Source organism: Netta rufina (genome assembly GCF_964035555.1).
Source record: "Netta rufina genome assembly, chromosome: 3".
Classification (NCBI taxonomy): domain Eukaryota; kingdom Metazoa; phylum Chordata; class Aves; order Anseriformes; family Anatidae; genus Netta; species Netta rufina.
The window spans coordinates 33,216,073-33,237,296 of record NC_140125.1 but is presented as its reverse complement, the minus strand read 5'-3'; the positions used below and the strand labels follow the sequence as shown (position 1 = coordinate 33,237,296).

The window sequence follows — 21,224 nt, the reverse complement described above, 5'->3', positions numbered from 1 at the left end:
CCTCAGCTACTTACTATAGGCTGCATTTGGCTGAATTTTACCCACTGTGTATTGTGGAGATGAGTGAAATACCTGGATACAAGCACGTGCTCTCCATTTCATCATCCCTTTTGATGCAAACAGCTGTCACTTCTCCATGTGCTCTAACAATGCTTCATATAGTCAGAAAACAGCATGGCTGAGGGCTACTGAGAAACCACACTTAAGCGTTAAGCTTAACCAATTGCTCCAGTTATTAGATTAGAAAGGAAGTAGTCTTTCAGCAGCGAGGCAAAGAAGCACTTTGAAATTACTTTTAAAGGGCTATGAGATTTAACACTTCAGTAGTAGGACAAACTTTGGAGTGTGTATCCATTAGCCCTTCTATGCTGAAACCAGGTGGGTTTTTCTGAGTTACATCACGTTATGTTTTGCTACCTGCAGGCATGACCACAGCTCTTCCATTCCCCCATTCCCTCACATCAGAGCTAAGAGACAATTACATTGAGTCCTCAGTTGGAATAGCCCTTGGGCATGTTTACAAGGGAGGAAAGTGGGTTTAGAAATATACTTCTTCCCCTTTACTATTTAAGATGAAGCTCCATCACCATAAGAAAGAACAAGCCAAAATATTTTCTTGCTATTCCACAAAAGCATTTCAGCGCATCAGAATACTGTTGCTTCTGTTAGTGTGGGGCTACAATCAGAGATTTGAGCAGGGCCACACAGTCACTGTGTCCAAACCAGCAGCAGCATCCCACAGGCGGCTGTGCTGCACGACTGGGACACAGCCAACAAGGTAAAGGGGCAAGGAGGAGAGGGAGCTCAGGGGATGACAAGAGAGCTGGGATGAAACAAATAAAGGAGGTAAATGAGATGGCTCTCAAGCTGCAGAGCAGCCCGTGCAGAGGCCATGGCATCTGGAAGATTGAAATAAGAGAGAACATTGCAGCAGCGTTAGGGCTGCTTTGGGAGCAGGATCCTCAAACCAGTGTTATCCCTGCCAAACTTCTCTAAAGATACAAGGGATGAGCAAGCTCTTGAGACAGCAAGCATATACAACTGGATATGGAAGAAAGACCTCTGCTCCTAAACAGACAACGCTGACTGCAGGTAGCAAGCAGAGTGACTACCCAATGTAGTTAGCAACAGAAAAGCTACTCTAGCATAGTCCTGATTTTTGCAGCCACAGCTTTTACTACCTGTAAGTAACAAAAAAAAAAAAAAAAAAAAAAAAAGTATTTGCAACTTTCTGCTAGCTTAAAGATGCACAGCCAAGGAAACACTTGACTAACCATTTCCTTAGAAATGGTTGTACTTACTCAGAAAGAGCAATGGTTTTCTCCTTCCCGGGTTCTGTTTTTCCTTTTCATTTATTCTACCCCCAGCTATCTCCCTCCTGCATAGTCACATTTCCTCCATTTTTGTGTAATGCAATCTTGTCCTTCCTATTATGACTGAATACCAACGGTGTTGATAGGTAACAATGAATTCCAATAGAAACAAAAAATTGACCATATAGTAATTTTGACCCACCACCTTTCCTTTTTACCTATTAAGAAATAAAAGTAAATTAGCAGTTTTAAAAGGTTTTTTCTCAGTGCCATACCAACATTGCTCCTTTGGCTGTGTAGATATTCACAGAACTTTCTCATTATCTTTATGTTGCCTGGAAGCTAAGGCACAACTGAAGAAAAGGCTTTTTTTTTTTCTTCCTTTTTTTTTTTTTTTTTTTTTCTCTGCTTTGTACTTATTTTAAATCTCACTAATGTTCTTGGTATACTATTTACAAGCCACAAGACATAAAGCTTCTACTGCATGCAAATTTGTTTCTTAAGTTTTCCTTCACCACAGGGAGAGTCAGAAATCCCCAGTGTACCATCACATTTTTAGCTATGAGCACCCGAGTTTTACTACCTTTATTACTTATGTATCCCTAATGACTTCATAAGGATTGTCTTCATTTACAGCAGACAAAGAAAAATATAGCCTATTATTGGATTAATCAAGGTTTAATGGCACAAAAGCAGATTGCCAGAGTAGCTATTACATTTCAGTTAGGCTGAAACATAGATCTCAACAGCCAGGATGGCTGCATCACTCCCTCCTCTGGCCAGCTGGTGAATCTATTGCAATTCCCTGAAGCGCATTACTTCCCTTCAGAACCACAGTGCCTCTTCTATTACATATGAGATAATGAATATGTAAATAAAAAGATAAACTTTTAACAGAGATTATTTTTCCGCTGCCTATAGTAAAATTGATCACAATATCATCTCTCAGAATAATTTAATAAGTACAAATCAGATTATTCCCTTATCATAATGTAAGTAGACATTGGCAATAAACCTCCCTTTTGTCAAAAGACCAAAAAATAAAAAAATAAAAAAAAATCATCTAATCAATTTTCAAGAAATACATTCATAAAAAAACAAACAAAAACAGTGAGTTCTCTTAAAACAGAGAACGTTTTAAAGTTTAACAAGTTCTCAGAGTTTTCAGTGTGAGAAAATATTCCACTCACATCTAATTATTCTCAACATTATTCTCCCATCTCTCCAATACTTCAGTAATATGCCACTGAACTATTTTGCCTTATAGTGAATCTTCTGTCAAATGGAAGAACTACCAAAGTTTGTGATCAAAAGCAGTCTTCACAGTAGACTGCTTAAAACTCCCAATGTGTAGTGTTCCTAAAGTGCTCAAACTGCTTTGGTAAAATTTAGTGTAATAAAGTAAAAAAGATTTATAATCTACCACAGTCTCAACAGTGTCTTCCGCTCGCACCACATTGCTGTGCTTCAAAGGTAGCCCTGTTCAGAGGTGATTGCATTAATCCAAGCTATTAGAGGTCTCTGACACCAACAACATTTAATTTTCTAGTAGGAGATGAGAACTGATACCCAACAGGATTATACAGCTTAAACCATCAGGTGTTCGGTATTTTGTGTTCACCAAGTAATTAAACCTTTCTGTTTACTGCATAAATATTAAAGATAGGAAAACATGAATCCAATATTTAGGCTATACAATTATATATAAAGATATAATTGTATTAACTACACTAGATAGTTGAATGTACAGTTGGTGCAAGCTATTAATATATACAGTATTAATATATGCAGATCAGGTTTTGGCTTTGATAATATTAGGGAACTCAGAATAAGTCTACTTGCTTGTAGTTATTTTAGATTTATATACTGGCTTAATGAGATTCAACTTTTACTTTTGGGTGGCTTTGAGTTATTAGTTGTAGCCCTCTCAAGTCACAATTTATACTCATGGTATTATGCCTGTACAAATGTGTATGGTTATGAAGGTAACAACTACAGCAAGAACACGTAATTTAACAAAGTCAAATTTCTTTCAGAATTTCCTTACAGAACTTCATTGGATTATAATCTTACTGCAAGTACCACATGTGCACATGCCTGTGAGCACCTCCTTTCTGGCTCTGGGTTGATGCTGTGGGACCATGACAGGTTTCATGCCTCTCCCATCCATCCATAAAGAATGAATGGGGAGGAAGAGACAAAGCACATATCTCATACCACCTAGATCCAGAAACAGTGGGAAAATTCCCATCTTCAGGTTAAATGCTGCATTACTATTATATTTCTGTGGCTTACTGCACAGGGAAATTCAGAAGCACTAGATAAGAAACTGTCCTCTGGGAACCTCCACGCTATGCTGTGTAAAAGTCAGTGGGCTTGAGCCAAAACTCCTCTCCACTTTGGTGATGTTAAGTCAGAGGCTGCTTCGTTTATTGTTAGCAGCACCATTACTATAAATAAACAAATACATAAGCAGATAAAAGAAAACAGCCTCATGAGTCACCTATCTTATCTTTACATTTCCATGGAAAGCAATGCTTGACTTTATGACCTACGGTGATCCTACCCCAATAACTGAGGTCATTTAATGTCAGGTTAAGTCAAAGTTTAATTTTCAAAGTGAAGAAGTACCAGCTTTGCCTTTTCTAAAGGTCATGGTAAATGTTCATGTAGGCTTACACATCTCTCAAGGGAAGAAGAGGTCTTACAGACTATTTACAGACCCTGCCAGGACAGCCCAAAGATTACAAGTAACCATCCAAGTTCTCCAAGGTAGCCCAGGGACAACCTGGAAGGAAGTGCAAAAGATATTCTTGGGAGTTATGTGGAAGGCCAACAGGTGCAACATCATCCTATCCTGCACATACAGTGATGTGAAAATATTGGATGCCATACAAAGCCCACTACAAACAATGGTCCTCTTGTCATTGATCCAGTCAGCACAGGGTCAGAGACAGGACCTGAGCAGGAACTGCTTTCTACACATTAGTGGTTTATTGACTTTATGTACTTAGAGTATTGCGTTCAGCTATGGGAGCCCCAGCACGAGACCTGTTGGAGTGAGTCCAGAGGAGGGCCATCAGGAGGATTGGAGGGCTGGAGCACCTCTCCTATGAGGACAGGCTGAGGGAGTTGGAGAGGACAGTTGTTCAGCCTGGGGAAGAGAAAGCTTTTGCAAAGATAACATTTAGTCTTTCAGGAACACACATCAACACTGAAGAATGATGAAAACTACTAATTTCAACGTAAGAAAGTGGAAAAAAGGAAAGGATGTTTCAAAGCCCTCCAGGAGGAAAGACTGGTCCAGGAATAAGAATTTAGGCTTTGGAATTCCCACTTCTTTATGATCACTGTCCAATGAGTCCCCTTTCCAGGCAGCACTGTGATTTTATGCAGTACCTAGGTGACACAGGAGGGGCTGCATAAGTCCTGTTAAACAATGAAACCAATAGTTTGAGTAGTCACAATTTTTCAAGTACCAAATATATATATTCCTTAATTTGTCACAATTGGCTGCAGAAATAATCATTTACAGAAAAATGAGAGAGATTTCATCATTAATGGAAACTGGCATAACTTCCCTGCAGTCACATTAGTTACACTGAAATGATCTACTGTGTTGCTAATGATTCTGTTTGTGCAAAGGCACAGTTTTTTCTCCCTTCCCTGCAGACAAAGTATTTTTTTCATTAAAATTTAGCTCACAGATGTCTATGTGAGCTGCTTTTACCTTATTGACTACAATGTATATACTCTTCAGATTATATCAAGGCAGACCAGGAATAAGTAGGGAAGATTACTATCTTTGCCTGTCCCCCTTTTGCCCCCCTCGAGTATTCAAATCCATTATGCAACGAAAAAATGTCCATGAGGTAATATTCTTGTATTCATAATATTTCAAATATAAAGATTGTTCAGAGAAACATATCTGGGTGAGGAAGAGTCTTTACGTAGCACAGTACAGGCAAAGTAAAGGGCACCAATTTTTGAATTTGCTTTATAAATCAGTCTCTACACCCCACCTTTCAGAGTGGATCAGTGTGTTAGGGTGAGCTGAATACAGAGCTAATGTTACACAGCTTTTCTTCAGCACCTTTAACACCTGTTTTATCTCTTAATGCTCTTAGTGCCAGTTCCATGATTTGACTTTGGGTTATTTTCATCTCACTGAAATGTCAGGAATGGTAAGGTATATATAAATAAAATCCCAGCAATATCACACCACAGCACTATGCTAAGATATTCAGTAACTATTTTTCACTCAATTTTTACATTTGTTTTAATTTCTTTTACATTTTATAGTTAGATAGCTGATTACTTATCAACTAAGCAGACATTAGGCCACACACCTGTGCCATTATGATTTGAGAAAACAATCTGTTTTCTTCTGTCCAAGCTTCAGTCCTAGAGCTCTTGGATGCTGGGATACAATGATCTTGCAAGATTTTTACACCAAGCAAATCTGTGCTTGCTCTGTCTGTGGTTGTGAAATCTCTGCCAAATCTAGTCTGCTCCAGAAAGCCATGCTGAGGATGAAGGTACTCCTATAGCATGTGTTCTGGCTCCACTGTGCACAAACAGCAGTGAACTCAAGGAACTGAAGACAGTTCCCTAATGTTTTCTTCAGTAATCTCTCAAGTACCAGGAGATGAAAGGAAGCCTGTGAGCTTTCATTTTGGTCCTTTCCATCTGCCATTGCGTTTACCTCATGCTGACTGCTGAGCTACCACTGGACATTCATTCCACCCAGAAGGTGGAGGAATACCACACCACGTGCAGTAATACATTAACACCATCTTGACTTTTACAAACATGTAAAAATCACAAACTGAGTTAACAGAGTCAATAATCTAGCTAAGCCAATAGATTGGTTGGTTATACTGGTTATATTAAATGGACAGAAATCTAAGCACTTCAAATCTGCTCTATTTACAAAAGAACATAAATGTCTTCAGGGTTTTTGATTTATCAGATTATTTGCAGAACATGTTGTTAAAACAAAAAGATATTAATCTTCTGTTTTCCCCTCAGAAAAGATTTAGTAACATTTTACAATCATTGTGTAGGAAAAAAAGATAAATGTATGTTCTGAGAAAGCAAATGCCATCAATAAAATATAAAATAATTTATTCAAGATTGTAAGTCCTTGCTTCAAAACTTCAGAAAAGAGCCCATATATTTTCGTGTTATTGATCTCAGAATTTCCTGTTTCAAGTTTCCTTTCAGTGTTTCAGAACCCCACCTCCAACGTTTACAAAAGATGATCGTTATTCCTTCTCAGAAATGTCAGATTAGACCTTTAAGCATTTAATCACACCAAAAATGCTGGCCTTAAATGTCAGCAAGAGGCAATGACTGGAAGCTGCGAGTATGGAAGGTGATAAGCAGCACATGCGCAGTTTTGCAGGGCTGCGTGTCTGGTTGCTTACCTGGTGCAGGGGGAATTGTGCCTTAGAGCCTGGCTTCTAGACTGGACATGGCAAACAATGCTCCTAAAGTGGACGACAGCATTAGGTGAGGGGCATCACTCACCTCCCTTCTGATTTTCAGTGTCTTATTCCAGGCTGCAGATCAGACTTGCTTGGGGTTCACTGTCCCTTTAACATGTAAGGCTTTCCAAAATTAAGCAATGTCACTGTGAAAAGCAGAGGGATTGCTGATCAAGTTTCTCTTTTTCCCCACTGAGAGTGCAGCAGAGCTGGATTCCCTTTCCTCCATTCAAAAGTGTTCAGACCCACATCCCTTGCCTGCGAATACAAGGCCCAAGACCATTTATTGTATGCCGATGCTCCATGGTCCTTAGAATGAGCAAAAGCCAGGGCCAAAGAAATAGGATGAGGCCCTGGGCAGGTTAGACAAGGCCTTGGGCAATGTGATTTAGTGGGTGGCATCCCTGCTGACAGCAAGGGGGCTGGAACTAGATGGTCTTTAAGGTTGCTTCCAACCCAAGATGTTCTATGACTCTGTGATTCTACAAGAAAAACAAAACAAAACAAAACAAAAACAAAACAAAACAAAACACACCTATATTCTCACACAAACATAAGAAATGAGATGAATCAATTAGTGACTGCAAATATTTGGCAAGTGTTGCAATAGTTGGCAAAATACCAGGATTATGAAGCATTTCAAATTCTAGGGCTCCCCACAGCCCATCCTCAGTATCTGACATGACTACAATGCACTTATGTGAATCAGATAGGTTACAACCCTTTGCCTTTATATAGAAGCTCCCTGAAGCCCACATCTTTTGTATCGAGCACATAATTGGCAGATACAAGAAGAAGTTTCTGTTAGTTGAGTTAAAAAGTTTAGAATAAACAGGGATGTTTACATGCAGAGAATTAACATAGCTTTACTCCCCACAAGCAAGTAGGCTTGCATTGCAATGTTATTTGCAGGTTTCATAGCAACTTCTAATTCAGCAGAACATATGAACAAAAAGCATATGGAAAGGACAAAAATATATCTTGAGGTAGCTTTTAACTAGGAATATGGTAAATGGGGGAACAGATGGCTCTTGGTTGCTGACTTATATTCACTGACCTGAACTTTACTAGATGAGCTGGTTTACTTGCTGATAATTTTACCAGAGGGGGAAGAAAAAAAAAAAAAAAAAAAAAAAAAAGGACTATGCTAGAGACTGTCTGTCCTCCCTCTGTCCAGAACAGGACTAAGACACAGGGTTACAGCAGGGAAGGGATAAACGAGAAGTGAAAAGAACACAAAAGCCACCCTTGGAAAATCATATCTATACAGAGCATTCAGTGGGAGCAGTATTTGTATACAGACCTACCATGTAACCTCATTCTTGACAGCAAAGCTCTGTCAAACCTCCAGAAAAGAAAAGTAATATCTGTCATGAGGAAGAATAGTAGTGTTCCTTCCATACAGAGGGGGAGAGCAGGGAGCACATGCATCTGTCCTGTTCAGCATGCATGCAACAAGGTGGTCCTTTTATCTAGAGGTACTTCTTTTGTTACACAGGGCTTTTTCCCAGACAACATTGTTCTAGAGGAGAAGTATCTGTATGTCTCCTCCCCACTCCCCCTACCTGGGACAGCCAAGCATGGTGAACCTTACCTTTTGAAAAATATCACCGAAAGGCACTGAAGAAGGCCCAAGGCAGAGGAAGGGAAAATAGCTATGTGGATTAAGTGAGGTGAGCTCATGAAATTTCTTCATAAACAGAAATGACAGGCTAGCTTGGAAAAATAAATTTTCCCTAAGTATACCTGACAGAAGAAGCTGACTGATCAAACAGGAGCAAATGTTTAATGAAATGGACAAGGACAGAAAGCCAAAGTGAGGCTATCCTTGGGACCCAGCAAAATGAACCAAGTTATGGAAAACACGTGAGTCATGCTGAAGAAACAGCCTTGATGTGTGTAGCAGTCCAGATTGTGACTCTAGCTACTTACAGAGGAGCTTAAGTGAGAACAGGGGACCAAGAGACACACACTTGTGACAGAGAGCTGTGACAGAAAGCATGACTTCACCTTCCTGGCACCGAGGCCCCCACTCCCCGGCTTCCAGATGCAAGACCCATTCTGGTCAGGCTATAAATGTATCACACCATATAAACAGCAAAAAACAAGCCATCAAAATCCTACTGCTGTTCAGTGATGAGCATTTTCAGAATGAGCTTTGTGCTGGCTGTCTGCATATGCACAGAAGTGTACAAATCTTTTTTAACACAGAAGCTTCCCTCAATTTCAGTACAATATTCTTCCTAAAAACCTGAAGATCATAGAATCATAGAATAGTTTGGGTAGAATGGCTCTGAAAGATCACCTGGTTCTAACCCCCTGCCATGGGCAGGGACACCTCCCACCAGACCAAGCTACCCAAAGCCCCATTCAGCCTGGACTTGAGCACTTTCAGGGATGGGGCATCCACAGCTTCTCTGTGTGACCTGTGCCAGGGTCTCAGCACCCTCTGAGTAAAGAATTTCTTTCTTATATCCAATTTAAATCTCTTCTCTTACAGTTTAAAACCATGACGCCTTGTCCTACCACTGCACTCCCTGACAGAGTCCCTCCCCAGCTTTCCTCTAGGCCCCCTTTAGGCACTGGACGGCCACTGTAAGGTCTCCCCAAAGCCTTCTCTTCTCCAGGCTGAACATCCCCAACTCCCTCAGCCTGTCCTCATAGGACAGGTGCTCCAGGCCTCCAGTCGTCCTCATGGCTTTCCTCTGGACTTACTCCAGATGCTCCATCTCCTTCTTATAATAGGGGCCCCAGAGCTTCACACCGTGCTCTAGGTGGGGTCTCACAGATAGCCACAGTACTTTTACAAATTATGAACCATCTTAACAAATATTACTTTTTCATCACTGGCTTCTGTTTTGCCAAACTTAATAATCAAGAAGATGGATGCCAGGGTTTAAACTTGTTTTTGTGACCCTCAAGACAGAATAAAATCTTGATGGAAACAGGAATCCTACCTGTTGTTGAATATATCCTGGTTTTCACTCAGCAAGTCACAGACAGTTGATACTATTCATTGGTAGTAAAAACTGGGAAACCAGAAAGGTCATTTAATGCTACCTCTTTCAACCAGCTGGGCTGTAAATTTTCTGATATGCCACAGACCTCAGTTCAGGATTTCAGCCTAAGTGGTTTACCCTGTCTGACAGATGAGGTCTGTGGCAAAGCTGGAACGGAACCCAGAGATCCAGATTTCACCTTTCATTCCCTAACCATAGCACCAACCTTTCTTAAAACATGTGGAAAAATGGGATTCTGTTTTATTCTAAATTTGGGTGTGACTTTTACAATTCATAGGTATGTCTTTGTTTGTCTGGTGAACTGAAAAGCTTCCATTAATAAAGAAAATTAAAAGGTTTTCTGGAAGCTTATCCTCAACAGACCTTAAATTCCAATTGTAGATTTTCTCAATTTTCTCATTAGAGAAATAATGGGATTTTACTGAGGAAATAATTAGCTTCATTTTGATAAAACCTTGTCTGCCAAATGGGTATAGACACATATTTTGAGTAAGAAAACTTTGTTTTATTTTTATTTTTTTTTTAAATGAAGCTACAGCTCTTAGGTTAATCAGTGTTCTGCAGAAAAATCGTATTCTCTGGGTAAGCAGACACAAGCTGTAAAAATTCTCTTTGCTGTGTTACACAGTAGTTCAACCTCCTCTTTAAATAAAAATAAATAAATAAATAAAGCAAGAAAAGAGGATTATTTCTCTCTCTCTTTTCCTTCATCATGATCTTACTTGTACCTTGCTGTAGGCTATCCTGTCATTTTCAGATTTTCAGATTTTTGATTCCTTCATGAAGCAGACATTCACATTAAATATACTTTCTCACAGATGTTACTGACAGCACCAGAGAGCCAGGCTTGTGCTTATTTATCTGTGGAACATATTTATATTCTGTCTATGAAGGTGTGTGTGTTTCAGAATTAGCAATAATAACATTTTTCAAATTTCCGGCAAAAAGTTGCCTCCAGGTTCAGGGATAAGTGTGCCATAAAGGGAAGTCACTCATTGTACCAGACCCCAAATCCAGAAAGACTTTAGACATAACGTTGCAAGCGATTCAGCACAACTAGCTACATGCTGTAATTAACGGCTATGCCCAAGTGTCATGCAGAAGCTTTGCTCTAAATGCCTTGTCAAGCAGGAGCCTAGGTTGCTTTGAGTTAAATGCTGAAGTGTCAACAACTGGGCTAGCTGCAAGAGAGCTGAAGAGAAGCAGAGCCTGCAGCTGTGCTTTCCAACATGAGTGTGAGCTATGACATGAAGCTAAGGAAAAGCAAACAAACAAACAAAAAAAAACAGTAAGAAGTATTGTGAAGAGATAGAGCTAGATTCTCTGATGGCCCACATGGAGGGGAAGAAAAGCTTGTTACCTACAAAGAGCAAAGTACTCTCTGGTGGATACCAGAGAAGGAAAGAAAGGGAGAAGGAAAGCAATGTGCAAGTCTGCCTCCAAAAAATCAAATCCCTATCAACTCAGTCTTGTTTTCTTCGTTTAGATTAAATGTCTAAAATACCTTGCAAAACACAAGTCCAAGTCCCATAATACTCTGCAGATGCACTTCTGATTCAAGTAAGAAAAGAAAAAAGGATATAAAGCAGATAATAAGAGGTAAATATAGATAAGAAAAAATGCTATAAGTATCCTTTTATCACTATGGAAAAAAAAATCAACCAAAACAAGAAACCACTTTGTTATTGTTTTCCTGTAAAACCAAGATTAAATGACTCTGGAAAGTGCAATTTTAGACTAACTCACTAGTAAATCTTCTCTATGGTATATGTGGATTGAACTGATCGGTGCTGGTCTCCTCAGGTGACCACAAGAACATAGAATGAAACTGTAAACACACTATAGCAAAGGACATCTTTTGTGCAATAATTGTGAAACTTTCATTATACAAACCTTCTCTAAGGTTTCTAGACCCTCTTCTACAAAGCAAATTATGAATTTCAAGCATACAGAATCCTCCTGTAGGAAGGACAGCATTTAAATGTAGCATCAGTCAGCGTGTTGGATATGTTTATTTTTTGTGGTAGGAAAAATCACTGAAAATATGTCAAAAGCTGATCAATCACATGGATTTATGGATGTAGCAAAAGAGACAACTGTCCTTTTGGAAGGTTAGTCAGTACTTCTTTTCACCTTTTTGGTCCTGCTTTGTTATTTATACACAGTATGTACACAAATAGCTACACTTATTTTGTCTAATTGAGTATAATCCAGTCTTACCTGGCAAGTCCATATTGATGTGATAATGAATCCATCATCTCTGAAAACATTGAAGATTTCAATGATCCCCCGTGAATAACCAAACACAGAGATGCCAGCATCTGATATTGCCAAGTTAAATGTGAGGTAGTCAGTGGGCTGCAGAAGATGTCTTTGTTTATACAGGACAAAAATCACAATGCTATTTCCAAACCAAGACAGCCAACCTGAAAAAAAAAAATTAATTAATGAAATCTAAAACCAAACAAAGCAAGCAGCAGTTCAATCTGTAAATGTGTGATGTCACTTCTAATGCTACCCTTTTGTTCCATTAGAAATTAATTGAAACTGTATTTTAGCCACTGGACAGCTTATGCATGAAACCTTTATAAGTAACTAGGTGTATTTCAGAATTAGGAACAAGTGAATAACTGACAATAAAACAGAATGAACACAAAGAGTTGCTGCTGTGTTTCCCGAAGATCCACCATTTGAAGGCCTAGAGTAAATTTATTTATTTTTTCCTAAATAGATGGATGAAACTCATGAAACAACTCCTGGGGAAAAAATAGAAAGAGTCGTAGAGTGGAGCAGAGACTACATAAAATCTGCCAGAAGCTGCAGCTGTTTAGATATGTTGTATACAGTAATGGATCCTGAATGATCACGCAAATAGTCACAGAGATGCTTCAGCAGTCTTTTCTGGAGTACTGCCCTTTTCAGCTAATACAATTAAGTTTATTCTCTTAGAACAGTCTAGGATCTCCTTTCAGCAAAGTCTGTTCCAGCTGGAAATGGCTTAATCTGTATAAAAAGAACATTTAGAAAAGGACATTCACGGAAGCACTAGAGGAAAAAAAAAAAAAAAAAAAAAAAGAAAAAGTTGTGCCTTCTCTTACAGTCTTGTATGTCTAGCTACACAAAGAAAACACGAGGAAGGGAGATGATTCTGAATCTGGTAATAATCAGTCACCTACTCATTTGGAGAGATCCAGAGTATCACACAAATATGTGTGGCTATTGCTCTGCCTGTCCATGCAAGACCTGGGTTGTTTGCATCCCACTTTCTGAAGTGATACAGACATGTAGAAAGGAATTACGTTTAACAAGATGCTTGCTTGTAAGTATCAGGCTCGTTGTTGAGAATGGGACTTAGCTGGTAAAGGGGACAGCTCCAGGGCAGCTTCAGGAGTGATGAGCACTCCTGATGAGCACCAGGTTAGGTAGCACCCAGCTCCCATCAACTCACACCTCCACCCCAAAACCTGCTCCATGACTGCACACACCTCACCTTGTTAATGCAGAGCAAAACACCACCTCTTCTGAGTGTCTGCTGCTTAGAACAACTTTGTAGGAGCCTAGGAGCTGGTGGATTTGTTTCCCACAGCTGGTGCCAAGGTGCAACCTTAACTAACAACCAGGTCAGAGAAAAACATTAATCTTCCATCAGGACACAAGAAGTAGTTATCCCAGAGTATGGATGCTGAATATGGACACAACAAGATGCAAATACATGTACTGAAGAAGGATGTGATGTGACGGCATTGCACAGCACCTCTAGATATTCAGAGAAGTTCACAAGATGAAGAACAGCTGACAGGTTTATTATCACAGCAATGGGGCAGCTGCCTTCCTTTGGGAAACATAATAACCCCAAATGATGGGAACCTGGTGTTTCTCGGTCAGACTGTGGCTCACAAGGCAGGGACTTAGCAGGAAATTTCCTCTGTATGTCCAAGCCAGCTGGGAATATCACTAGCTGAAACACCAGTGAGCAATGCGCTTGTTCTCCAAGTAGCGAGGTTACATATTTACAGCCCAGCAGGGTGCAGCGGCTAGTCTGGAGCGGGAGGTGCTTGGTAGGACAGTCTCGGTACTGCAATGCAAACAGCTTTTTCTGCAGACTAATTTCCTTTCTAATAACTTCTTTGTAAAACTGCCAAGAAGCTGCCGTTCTGGCTCGCATAGCAAACACGCACGAGTTGCTGAAGCGCTTTCAAACTGGGAAGAGCTGATGTGTCAACATATGGCGTTAACCAGAAATAGACATGGGTGTAATGATATGTTGAGATTCATACGTGTAGATATATATATATACATACACACACATACATATTTATACAGATATATGTCCTTATAAGATCAACAACAATAAGTGTATCTTATTCTGGCCACTAGGTGACAATGTTTCTTAACGGAGTCTTATTACCAGACTGTGCGTTCTTCTAGACAGAAATTGTTTTCAACTTTTCTCTGGGTCTCGGCATTATAAATAGGTACAGCAGGGCATGGGAGGACTGACTGCTTTGGGAGTACATTAGGACAGTTTGCAGTGCAATCATGAGAGCTGTGGTGTTTACATGCGTCAACTCTACCTCCTCTAAGGTAAGATAACTTTCAAGGCAGTAGGTGTGGAAGTATTTTCCCTATCAATATTAAGAGACTGTGCTAAAATGGCAAACATAATAAAATTTCACCTCTATAAACAGTAACCTTTTGTCAATGCAATGCAGTGTAATAGATAGGAGGACTGTCCTTACAATGTCATACATGTGCACTTGCTAGGAATACACAGAACAAATTCCCTTGAGCCTGGAGAGTAAGGGAGTTTTCAGTCAAAGTGTCTTAGGGGAAAAGAAAAAAAAAAAAAAAACAACAAACCTGAGGAAAAAGGTCATGCAAAAGAACAATACAGCTATTTTAGATGAAGATGACAGACACCCTGTATTTGTGATCACTTTCAAAACTACTTTCAGACACCGAGGAATGGGGGTGGGGGAAGCAATGAGATAAAATCAGAGACAGAGTGCATGCATAACACTTCTGAAGACAGGGGCAATGCTCTCAACCACTGCAGGTGGGTAACCTTCACTGGCATATGCAGTCCCTAAAACACCTGATGTGTCTTGGAGGTATGCCTGATTAGTACTCTGATCAAAAATAAAATAAAAAAGAAAGAACTCGGTTCTAAGAAAACAAGTGAGTTTTGTTTTGAGTAACAAAAACAATGGTGACATAAAAGTACTATTAACCAGAGCAGTGACTGTGGGACACTGGATCTCTGCACCCTCAGATAGGCATGCTGCTTTGGGGTTGCTGACTTTGGACTTTACCAAACCCAACCAAACAAAAACACCTCTTCCCCAGCCCTGAGAATACAATAAGGGAAAAAAGGTTTAAAAATGTAATGCCAAGCAAATGCAGCAATAGTTTTGACACTTGGTGAGGGCAGGAATTTCCTCAATTGCTTTGCAGGCATGCGTGCCTCAGGGCAGATCACAGGCCAATCCAGACCCCAGAAAGAAACCTCTGAACTTTGAAGTGCTATAAGGCATTGGTGTCACCAGGTGGTCTCTCAATGAAACAAGGGGTAGAAGAGATGGAGCTGAGGAAACCAGTTCTGCTTTCTGCAGTCTGTCTGCAATGTTCTACAGGAAGATATGGAAAAACAAAATAAAAACAACCCCCCCTAACCCAATCTCGGGATCCTCAGGAAATTCTGGTGAAAAAGGACAGACAGGTTCCAATTGAGATCTCTAAGCGGCTGAGAGAGAAAAATAACAGACAGGGTGAAACTGAGAACTTCCACTCAACATAAGGTTCAGAGTAGAGCCATCGCAGCTCCCCTACAAGCTGTAATGCTGTCTGATATGGTCTCATTGACGAGGGATGCTGGCAGTTAAATGGCAGGTGACAAAATTGCTGATGTTCATTAACAGAGGACAGGACTGAGAGCAGCTGTTGTGAGACTGCCAGTATCAGAGCAGAATAGGCTAAATGAGCGTTGATAATCGCTACATACTGAAAACTAAAGAGTCACCCATACTCCTCAGGAACCTGCTTTTATCTGTGGACAGTGCTGTGAAGACCTTTTCGACTTACAGAAACATAGTTGGTACCACATTTGCAAACACTGGGAGGTAGGAGGAACAGGATGGAAAGCAATATTAAAAACCATTGTATTGCCCTTATATAACTCAGTAGTAATCCTTCCCCTGAAGTAATACCTCCTAATGGAGCATTTTAATCCTCGGATTTCAAAAATGCTCCGCAAAGGAGGTTGATGCAGTTATCCATGACTTGCAGGGGAGGAACGGGAAGGCTGCCAAGCAAGCTGGTAGAAGTCAGGAACCGAAATGCAAAGTCCTGTATCAGCATGTTGTCCACCAGCCAGTGCAAAACAAGCATCCAAAAAGTAGACAACAAGAATGAATAAAGACAGTGAAAACGTCTCTGCTGAAAGCATCTGAGAAGAGTGAATTGCCAGGATCAGGGAACAGCTAATGTGGAATGCAACAATTTTACAAAGATTTCTGCCAGATCACCCAAGCCTGAGCATGTAGGCATATCCTCTTTTCTCTCATCTGTTTGAGAAGGGCTATGAACAAGGGATGAACACCAGAGCCTGTGTGCAATTTCATTGTTTGCATTAGATTTCTTTTTCCCCAGAGTTTAGTTTGGTATAGGGAAACTAATAGCTTATTTTCAATATTCCCATATTTTCAATAGATGCGAGCATCCATGCTCAGCTGGGACAGGTAATTGTCCTTTTTACATACATAGGCTTCTTCATACTACACATACACTGTTGTGTGGGCCTTACTTTTAAAAACTTATAAGAATTAATTAAAAAAAGGGGTGGGTTATACCTCACCCATCTACAGTTTAAAACATACGGTCTTAAGTGGAAGGATTCAAGTAATGAAGTAATGAAGAACAAAAGGTGAAGGCTCAGTGTCATAGGGCAAACTATGTTTTTCCCTTGGCTTCACCTCTAGGAATGAAATTGGATTGAGTATCTATATATTGAATATATATATTGAGTATATATATTGAGTATAGAGCAGGCATGAATGGAGTTGAACACTGACTCCACCGCCTGTACTACGTAAGCGTAAATCCCTATCTGAAGGAGTCTGCTGTCAAGTTTTATCATCTGAAAGTCTTTTATCTAAAACAGTGAGAAAATATAAAGGTTGCAAATCTGTCATTAACTACTGCAGCTGTGAAGTGACCCTGTTCTGTTTTCAGTCTTCACCGCTAATTATACATACACAATATCCTATCTAGGCCATATTGCCAATTTTGGCAGAAAGAAAAGTCATCATGTTTTAGACTTGACAAAGCGTGGAGAGATTATTTGTTCAGTAAATACAATCATTTTGTGGATGGATACTTTGTGAAAAGTTTGTTTTCTTTCCCACCTTCTCAGGTTTAGTTGTCAAATAACTGTCCAAAATAACACTCATTCTGTCACTTGTCAAGTATCTTACTGACACCATTCAGAAATGAGTGCCATTTAAAGGCAAGTTTGGGTCTTGTGGTCCGTTCCCATTTTCAGATCAGGCTGGTAATGCTCTCAGCATGCCTTTCTGATGTGAGCACTCACAGAAAGTCAGAATTTTGTTTTCTATCAAATATTCTGTCATGCTCAAAATTTTCTTTTATGCCAAACTTTCATTCTAACAGTCCCAGTTAAATATGAATCTAGGGAACTAGGAAAATGAGCACAGAGCAAATTGTGTCTAAACACAGAAAATAACAATTACTTCAGGATTACAATTAATATTTATGGGGGGAAAAATGTCATCCCACCCCACCAGTCTGGATTTGACTTAGGTAGCAGTTTTGAATCTGGTGGTAAGTTTCAATAGCAGCTGTGACATTCCAAGCATTTACAAGCTTGTCAGAAGGATCTGGAGCACTTAAAAACCAATGAATGTGCAACCTTTAGCAGCTGTATGACGTTATCACAGTAGGACTTCAGCTTTACAGATACATGGGGCAGATGAAGTTGATTAGAAATAGACTTCAGAAAGTAAACTCAGATGAAGCTTAGACTAGTTACAAAGTTTGAAACATTTTGGTAATAACTTGTTGGTTCATGTGTTTGTCCATTTTCAAAAACAGGTAATGTTTGGCTGAATGCATTGGCCCCTTGATATATAAAACTTCAATTATAATGAAGTGTATAGATGTGTTTTTTATGTAGCTGCTAACAGTGGAATTGTATTGCTGTCTCTATATTTAAAATAATTAAATAAATAAAAAGCATATCCAAATATTTCTTAAAAGAGATCCGGAAGAAATACATATTGAATTCTAACATCATAAGCTGGAAGAAGAAAAAAAAAAAAAAAAAAAAGCAACCCACCAAACACAACATTCCTGCTGAAAATTGTTATTTTCTTGTTGTCTACATTTCAGCTGTCAAACTCTGAAAAACATTCTTTTAGAAAGATCATAAAGGAAATTCTCCCCCCTAATATTTTTATACTTACAGCTTATTTTCACCAGTCCCCTCAAAGAAAGATTCTCCTTGACAGCAGTACTAAAGAGTGCTTTGGAAGATATTGTGGCGACTCATAAAACACACACAATTGGAAAGTTCCAATTTTTTCTCACTGATTTTGAGACCTTATTTACAGTCTTTCAGTCATCCTGCAGCAGCAGGTCCTTAAGCCAAATTTTAAAGGGAGGATAAAGAGATGGTTATAAAATGAAAAATAGATTCTTTGGTAATAAGGGCTTCTGAAAACTAGCTTATGCCCTACTAGTATTTTTCCAAAGAAATTGGTGTAGAAGTACTAAACTATCTTTAATAAATACATGTATTCTGTTAGCATATAGGAAATTGTTTATTCACACAGGTGAGGAATAGAAACAATTGCAGTGATGTGGACCTGAGCGTGAATGTTATGTGCAGGGAGATTAGTAATGAGTTTCCTCCATGATCGGCTTCAGAACAGGTTTTAGGTTCATGAGAGGTTTGGCATAACCAGAAGGAGCTACAGCAGCTATGAAATTGCTGGTGAAAGCTGACAATCAGTGATAGAAGATGACTGGATAGCATATAAAAATTACTTGGTGACTTTGAAGACTGCAGTAATTAGGAATGAATGAAATTTAACAGAACAGTGTAAAAGCTTGGGTGCTTAAGTACTTGAAGGTGTATTTGCTAATAAGATGTGAGGTCAGCATTAGGAAGCAGTAAAGGAAAACACCTTCAGTGGAAGAAGCACATGCTACCTGTCTGTGATGCACAGGCACCACTAGGAGGGATTAGCAGAGCTACAGAAGTGTAAATATGAATGAATGGTGATGGTGAGATCTTGTTTGGATTCTGTATGTAGTTCTGGTTCAAAAAATGAGTCAAAGTTGGAACTGCAAAAAGCTGCTATGATGACGGGCTAAAATGACAGAGGAAACACTTATGACAGGAGATAAAGAAAACCCTCATTTGCTTAATATTGGAATACAAAGTTTGACAACAGGATATTAATGTTACTCTAGGGATACAGAGAGGCTGTGGGAGATTAATTGCAGGCAACAAAAATTATTTAAATTAAAAGGAGTGACAAAAAGGACAAAGTTCATATGATCAATTTAGCTAAGAATTTAGGAAAACGGTCCTACCCAACACAGAAATGAAGTCAGGAACAGGCTGTCAATTGGAAGAAGGGCAGCAACAACAAAAATCCCTAACCATTTGTAAAAGGAAGCATGATAGCTTTGTAAAAGGGATTATATATTGTCACAGCAGGGGACTGGCCTTGCTGACCCACAAGGTTTTTCTAGTCCTAAATGCAACTGATTAATTCATTAGCCGATGGTGCAGCCTGTTCCCAGCCATTTGTGCTGGGGTGTGCACATGCGAACAGATTGGGAATGAATTTGAGATAACTCCACTTTATCTTGCAGGCACTCTTCTAATTAAGTTTCTTAATAAGATAAAAGTCATGCTTTTTTATTTACTTTTTTTTTTTTTTTCTTTTGGCTAGAATCTCTCTTTTTATTCCAAACCAACTTCTTTTTCCCCTACTTTTTACAGATAAAACAGAAAATCTCATATAAACAAAGTACTTATTGTTTTACATTATAATTTTCACAGTGTTTTTTTCAAGCATTAGCTGATGGTGAGTGAGCTACTTGCAATATATGGCAAGCTTAGAAAAAGAAAAAAAATGCTTAGGTCAAACATTTAAAAATAAACATTTTTGTATGGGCTGCTTAGAATAACTGATGTAGAAGTTATCTTTTCTTGAACTTTAATGTGAAACTATACAGATGGAAATTTTGATTACTTACCAAACCTGCATTCTTTAATATGAAGTTTAATATGAGGTTTGCTCATATCCTTCAGTGAGCCTGCCTCAAGTAGACAATATTTAAACAAATGACACCAACAAAGTTGCACTGTGATCCAGCTGAGTTCATATTAGGTTCCATTTTCAGCTACTATGCACTTATAATAGCTGTCACACAGGAGAACGTAAATGAACGCGAAGTATTGGAACTGCTAACACAGGATAATGCTCTAGTCCTTAGATCTCTCATAGGCCCTGTTTAAAGAAGTTTTTTTTGTTTATTTGTTTGTTTTTCAGTGAACAATTAAAGCAAAAGTAGTACAAGTAGTTTAATTTAGGGAAAAAAACATATGATAGAACTGTATTTTCTGTCTCTGCAGGAGGTAATTGTAAGATGCCAACCGACCAGCAGTAGTCAAAACTCTGGAAATCACAGAACATTAATTCAGTGCTACTGAGAAGATAGAGAAGTATTATATGTACTTCTGATAAGGTGTTTCTTAATATGTGCTCTTTCCACATATTAAATTCAGTGAACAGTAATTAAGAGTTTGCAGGATTGAGTGTTTTTTTTCTTTCTTTTCAAAATTTTTGCATTGATTATTAATCACCTTTTAGCAAAAGAAAGCTTAATCTTGTAATAGCTGAAGAAAAAAGTTGCATTTTATAACTTCTTATTCTGTTATGGGTAAAAACCAAGTGCAGTCACTCTGAGCTTTATACCAAACTCTACTAGGAGCTTCATTTTACAAGCCAAGTCAAAACAAAGTACATACCTAAAGCCAGTAGGTAGAAGCCTATAATAGTCTCTCCTTGTTCCGTGACAGCAGCCTCTCTGCTCAAGAAACTGATGTTGTTGTTCCTCCAGGGTGCCTGTGGAGACTGGAGAGACATTTTCAACAAAGCCTATGACCCAGAACTTGCCTTTACCCCAGTATATCTCAAATGCCAGTCAAAATAAAATAAATCCAGCCTTTTCTTCTGCTTCTGCTCCCGCTATTCGGAGAAGCTCTTCAATGAGACTAATAACCTAAAGAAGGAAGTCTCAAGGGACAGGAGCTTTACAGCCTTCAGACCTGTGCTTATTCACTAATCCTATCTATTAATACAGCCTGT

General features: G+C 39.1%; 1 protein-coding gene across 1 annotated transcript in view; it reads right to left on the bottom strand.

Moving 5' to 3' along the window:
• The window catches only part of LOC311207368 (visual pigment-like receptor peropsin), a gene marked incomplete at both ends in the record, with an annotated part of 29,175 nt that extends 8,173 nt beyond the window's left edge, over window positions 1–21,002 (bottom strand). Inside the window, 2 exons of the mRNA XM_084283373.1 lie at window positions 12,043–12,248; window positions 20,885–21,002. Coding sequence (XP_084139499.1) covers window positions 12,043–12,248; window positions 20,885–21,002 — 324 coding nt within the window. The remainder of the gene's footprint in view (window positions 1–12,042; window positions 12,249–20,884) is intronic.
• Between the last annotated feature and the right edge of the window lie 222 nt (window positions 21,003–21,224).